The sequence below is a fragment of the Glandiceps talaboti genome, chromosome 12 (assembly GCF_964340395.1).
Source record: "Glandiceps talaboti chromosome 12, keGlaTala1.1, whole genome shotgun sequence".
Taxonomy (NCBI): Eukaryota; Metazoa; Hemichordata; class Enteropneusta; family Spengelidae; genus Glandiceps; species Glandiceps talaboti.
Window position 1 is genome coordinate 9080098 of NC_135560.1, and position 6166 is coordinate 9086263.

Genomic DNA, 6166 nt, shown 5'->3' on the forward strand with positions numbered 1-6166 from the left:
ATTTCGCTAGATTGAAGAAATGTAGGGGTTCAAGAAACATAAAAATAAATATGGTTGTCCTTGTCTAGATTTATTTTTATTTTTGTCTTCCAAAATGATTGCTTTCAAACAAGCACCGTCGTCAGATTACTGACTTGTGATACTCCCCATGTACATCAATAAACTAGTATTTAGGATGATGTGTAATATGAAACTGCATGATGTCTGGGCAGATGTAGTTAGATACACAAGAGAATACTTCTAAGCTTAACACCTCAGGCAGCATTTTGTGTACTTTTTTGTGGAGTGTTTCATCTACATCACGTCTTTCCTTTTTTCTCTTTTTCTAGTTGAAAACAACAAATACATATACTTGGAGCAGGAGGGAAGAAACGGTTGCCGGGCAACCACTGATGGAAGTTGTGGACCAGGTAGAATTTAGATAATTCAATTTTTGTTTTTGTCACCGAAGATATGTCTAAGTGTATGTATGTATGTAATTTGTTATAAATTCATGTTCTTCATAAAATAAAAAGGAAATATCTCGACTCCTCATTTTACAAGAAAAGTTATAATTTGGTTATAAAGCAGAACATATCTTCAAAACTGGAATAACTATAACTTGAGTATCATTTTTTAAATATATTTAGTGAAAATTGTTCAAATGCTATTAATTAACTCTTGTGTATTAAATAAAGGTGAATTGTATCCATAAATAATACTTCCACAGGTTGAAATCATGATCACATTTTGAGACCAGATTTTTGGGTGCAGACAGAAAAATCTCAAAAATCTGTTCAGTTGGATTTATTGTACCGTGTTTTAAAGCTATAGGAATACATTTAGTGTTTCCATACTGTTCAAGGTACAATATTACGATTCAGTTATTATAGCTCACAAAAGTGTTTTTTTTTAAAAACATCAACAAGAGCAGTTAAAACTAGAATTTTCTTGTTTTTGTTGGCCATTTTGTCGTTACTTCTGAGTTACATAATGAAAGATATATGCGTATCATAAATATCATGACTATAATTTAAATAATATCAGCAGCTCTTGTGAAAATTTAAAAAAATTAACAAATTTTATATCTGTAGGTGCAAATAGTACGGTAGTATAATATATCTGATAAAAAGTGACCAGGTAGTAAAATAAATAAAAAGTGATATGATATTAAATATTCAGCACTATAGACACAGGATCCAAACTAGGTTGCATCTTTGATTAGTTTCACACCACAGCGGGCTTTCTTGAGAAAATTTGATTTGAATTTGACATTAAATATTCAATTCCTTGGATGGACACAAAAGGGGTGACACACTCTAGAAAAGGAGCAATTAATTATATACTAACACAGGTCTGTTTTACGATAGATAGTCTTATTGACAGACAGGGATTATGTGTTTTCAAGGAGTGGACCTATAAACTGGAAGGCATAGTATGAAATATACAACCATGTACCGCTAATCTTGTCAGGGATAAAAGTCTTAGTGAAATGTGTTTAAGCTGTTGTATTACACAGAATGATTGATTTACATTCATTTATATCAATTTCTACATGGGAAGAGATGTTGTCAGTATCTCAGTGTTCAGCCCCAACACTTCTGCTTATCACATATTATGACACCAGAGGACTCACTTTGTAACAGACATTTCCATGTGAAGTGAGTCTGACAGTCATTTATGTTATGCACAACTATGAACCCAATAAAACTGAGTATATTTTAACTATATTTTGCTCCATAATAATCACCAGTAACATAAAAAAAAACAAGCATCATATTGTCATGTGGTATGTGGTATGGACTAGTGACCCATAATGACCTCAATTTACATAGAGTGTGCACCAGTTGTATTCTATTTTCCTAGGGCAATATAGTCATGTGGCATGGGAATCTGTTCAGTGATTTGTTTTGACTGTGTATACATGCCTCGGAATATGATGTGTTATGAAATACATATTGCCTGGCTTTTACTGGGCACTAATAGACATATTACCCCTGATGCTGTTCTGTAGCAACTATTCCTTCGGTTTTCAACTCAGGGTAATAGACGTCTACTAGTACCCTCATAGCCAGGTAATAAATGTATCATATTGTCCTGTCCAATGTTGTGTAGGGAATAAACAGACCTAAAAACTCCTGTGATGTCATTGGTGTAGTGTTAAAAGAACTACAGCTACAAAGTGGACCTGACAACTTCCGACTTTTGGTCGCTATCAGAGGTGTCAACGCTTTCTTTGGTGACGTCACACAGACAAGGAGAGAAGACAAAACATTTGTAAGTACAAACAGGTGTCATGGTAACACATGATTTGAATAATAAGTGAACAACCAATCAAATCACTGCTAGGTTGGTAGAAATGCAAATGCGTACCAGATGTACCATTTAAGGTATATTATTGAATAACCTTTGAACTGAAGAGATTTTTGTTTGGTTTTAATGTTCTTGGTACCTTATCTGTGGAACACCTTTGAACAATAATAGTGAATATCATAACAGTAAATCTCTTAACATTTTATATGGAGAAAATGACTTATCAAATACAGTTACTATATTCAACATGCGCTATTTGTGACTTTTACATTTCTGTTTAGTAAATATATCTTGTGGCCATCTAGCCTACGTATTAGACTATCGGGTCTACCTCTCCAAACAGAACACTTTCCAGATCAACAACCCAGTCTTTTACTTACCATCACATAACCACAGAACAGAACTATGTGAATACTTTGCCATAGAACATAACTAAATATGTTATCATATTCTGTGAACTCTGATATGAGATTTGTTATTTTTTAGTCTCAGTTTCACACCTCCAGTAATGAAATGTACTTCGGAAATAAACTTTGGCTGTTACTTTTGTTCAAGAAAAATAAAACCTGTTCTCTGTTCAAATCAAGAAAAAATAATCAGAGGTCGCCATACAAATTTTTGAAATAGAAGTCAAAATGTTTAAAATTTACTCATTTTAGAATCTACTATTTCTGCAAAATACTGTGTTAACTCTGTGGGGAACTAAAAGATTGGTTGATTTGCTTGGTAACAAGATGGTGGACCCTCAAATTTCTGTTATTATTTCAACAGGACCAGAAACAGACTTCCATTTGGCAAAGTTTGGAGAGATTTTAAGAACTTCAGAACTATAACTGAGTAACTTTTGCATTTATGTCCAAATTTTTAGGTTCATGTCCGTGAGATGTCATTGGTGAAACATTTTCACAAGTTGCTGAAAGCAAACTGGGTAAGTGAAAAAAGTGATATGCTGAAATAAGACTAATTTCACATTGCTCTGTCATAAAGTGTTATTTGTCTGTCTTTCTAAATCAATAAATGTTAAAATCATACTTTTGTAGAAAAAAAATTAAGTGATGCAAAAGAAATTCACTGAATATTAAAAGATACCATCAGTATGTGCTGTCCGTGGGATATGAATATCATCCTCACGAGTTTAACTAGATATTTTAAGACAATGGCGCCCTAAATGGCATATTTATGTACAAGGAACCTAATGTTTTCCCATTCTGGACATTAGTAGTAAAACAGTGACCATATATGGTCAATGATACTAAATCTGGGGGTTGTAACACTTAATATTCCATAAGCTACCTTGACTACATTTGTATCTACAAAGTTTTGTTAAGAGCAGTATTAAAGTAGGTAAAATCTACCTAAGTTTCCTACTGACACGATATGGAAAATCTGTCATAGATTTTACCGGAGTTTCCTTTACCCCATATGTACCAATGTCCCCCAAATCTTTGGCAAAAACACTGATTTATTTCATGACCCATCTATTTTTTCTTTTATTCTTGCCATAGCGTTTCACAGTCAGAGATATTGTCCGAGTTCTCTGCGTTTGATGACATGTAAAAGTTGGTTTCAGATTCAGATTGGAAACAATATGAGACTAATGTCATGTTTAGTTCCCAACCTGAATCTGAATCTGAGACTAACTTTATACATGTACTTGATGACTTTCATCTTTTGTTAACATAGAACAATGGTGCAATCATAACAACAGTGGACCAGCAAGGTGCCTACAAACAACCATATGAGTCTTATCTACCCAAGTTTTTACTCAGGAAAGAGGTTTGTCATATATTAATATCAAGGACTAGTTTCTTATTAAAGGCCTGGGATTCAGTCCCAGGTATTCAGTGGAGTCAGTCAGATATGGTGTTTTATTCTGTACATTCAAGGCCATCGGCCCAAAATACTAACGTAGTTGCTTAATTGTTGAAGACATGATATAATTACGAATAAATTAAGTAAGTGGAAATATGTTACAAATGAAATTATGATAAATTTACATAAATCTCTCTACGTAATTTCATTGCATGAAATGTAAATACAGCAAGACATTGAAGAATATCTACATTATCTGATGAAAGTAAATTGATGAATTTAGCAGTAGTTGGAGATTCTAAGTTGGTCAATGGAGTCATAAGGCTTAGATAGGCAAACTGGCAGCAATATGATTGCTCAACTTCATTTCGCACTTCTAACCAAATTTCGAAAACTTTCACACCTTCAATGATAACAGGTTCTTTATTTACTTCAGAGATGTTGAACTTTTGAACATTCATTTAGGGGGAGGGGAGGGGTTTTGTCCTAAAGAAACGAAGTTCGTTTATTGAGCCTGTGTGACATTGTGTGATCGTCCCTAAAAAACTAAGTTGGGTTTAATAAGGAAATATTACATTTTCAATATAATAATAGTTCTATTGTTATGATTATGGTACTTGTATCTTTACTAATTTATGACTCTATTTTTCTTGTCTCTCTGTGTGTAAGGGTTTTGAGATGATGGACCCCTTTATTCCTATACATGTTGACAAGTATGACGACAAAGAAATGGAAAGTTGTTTAGAATACTACATAGAAAGACGTTGGCTGCAACATCCACAAGGTAGGACCCTGGAATCAATGTTATGTGTGACCAAACATGTTCATCAACTTGGTACTTGATCAGTTAGTTCAAACACACAAACAGATCAGCATGACACTTGGTACGCACGCACACACACACACACACACACACACACACACACACACACACACACACACACACACACACACACACACACACACACACACCTACCTGTATGCTACAGAGGATAAAAAAATTCTGTGTATACAAAATCATATAAGCGTACAGTCATACATTTTTTTTTTTTTTTTTTACAAAATTCACTAAATGTACATAATACAATAACAGTATGGTATGACATGTGAGTGCCAGAGGGAATACTCAGGGGATGTTTGCATTAATTCTTGCTATGTTTTCTGGTTCTTGCTTCACTCATTCAAATACGGTAGCAGAGAACTCTGTTAAAGCCCTAGTGTAGAGATACCCCAAATATTTCACACTGCCACTTACAGATTTCAAGATGGGTTGTAGCGCTGAAGACTCAATATGGAGAGCGCCCTCTATTGTCCATTATATTTTTGCAATTAGTTGTATGCCAATTGAGAGAAAGTAGTTTTCAAGTACAATTTGCTGTGTGCTACCCAAACAAAGTGAAAGATTATGGGGACAGTTTTTTGAAAATCGATAAAAGTTTCCAAATACAAAATGTAAAATTTCCATTCATGAAAAAAGTTGCATTTTTGTAATAAGCCCAATAACAAATATTATTAAATACAAAAAAAAATAAAAAAATAAAATCTTTTATCTGTCTCTACATATTTCATTCACAATTTTCAAATATTTTTTGTGATGGAAAGCTAATTTTAACATACACAAATTAATCATTTTTTGCTATTAATTTTTTCAACTTCATTCATGTTATATATTTTCAGCTTTCACAAATGAAGGAAGGAAAGAGTTGAAGTTTCTAAGTAACCATAATCCGGCAGAATTGGACAAAATCTGTGGTGGTCTCTAGGAAGTCAGCTGTTACATCAATTTAGACAGATTTATTTAAGAAAAATATTACTTTTGACATCGTAGTGAGTGTCTGACATTTATTCATTGATTTGTATTAGTACAGGTTTTGTTTTAAGGTCAAAGTGAAACATTAAATATGCAAATAGATTCAATTTGGTGTTTTTATTGTGTGAGGATGTATGTATGTATGTATGTATGTATGTATGTATGTATGTATGTATGTATGTATGTATGTATGTATGTATGTATGTATGTATGTATGTATGTATGTATGTATGTATGTACGTACGTACGTAC

The 6166-nt window shown here is 33.2% G+C and overlaps 1 protein-coding gene across 1 annotated transcript in view; it reads left to right on the forward strand.

Annotated features, from left to right (window-relative positions):
* The window catches only part of LOC144443724 (small ribosomal subunit protein mS29-like), a 39549-nt gene extending 33584 nt beyond the window's left edge, over positions 1-5965 (forward strand). The window contains exons 7-12 of the mRNA XM_078133267.1: positions 330-410; positions 2095-2256; positions 3161-3220; positions 3976-4068; positions 4774-4888; positions 5782-5965. Coding sequence (XP_077989393.1) covers positions 330-410; positions 2095-2256; positions 3161-3220; positions 3976-4068; positions 4774-4888; positions 5782-5867 — 597 coding nt within the window. The 3' untranslated portion in view covers positions 5868-5965. The remainder of the gene's footprint in view (positions 1-329; positions 411-2094; positions 2257-3160; positions 3221-3975; positions 4069-4773; positions 4889-5781) is intronic.
* The last annotated feature ends 201 nt before the right edge of the window (positions 5966-6166 follow it).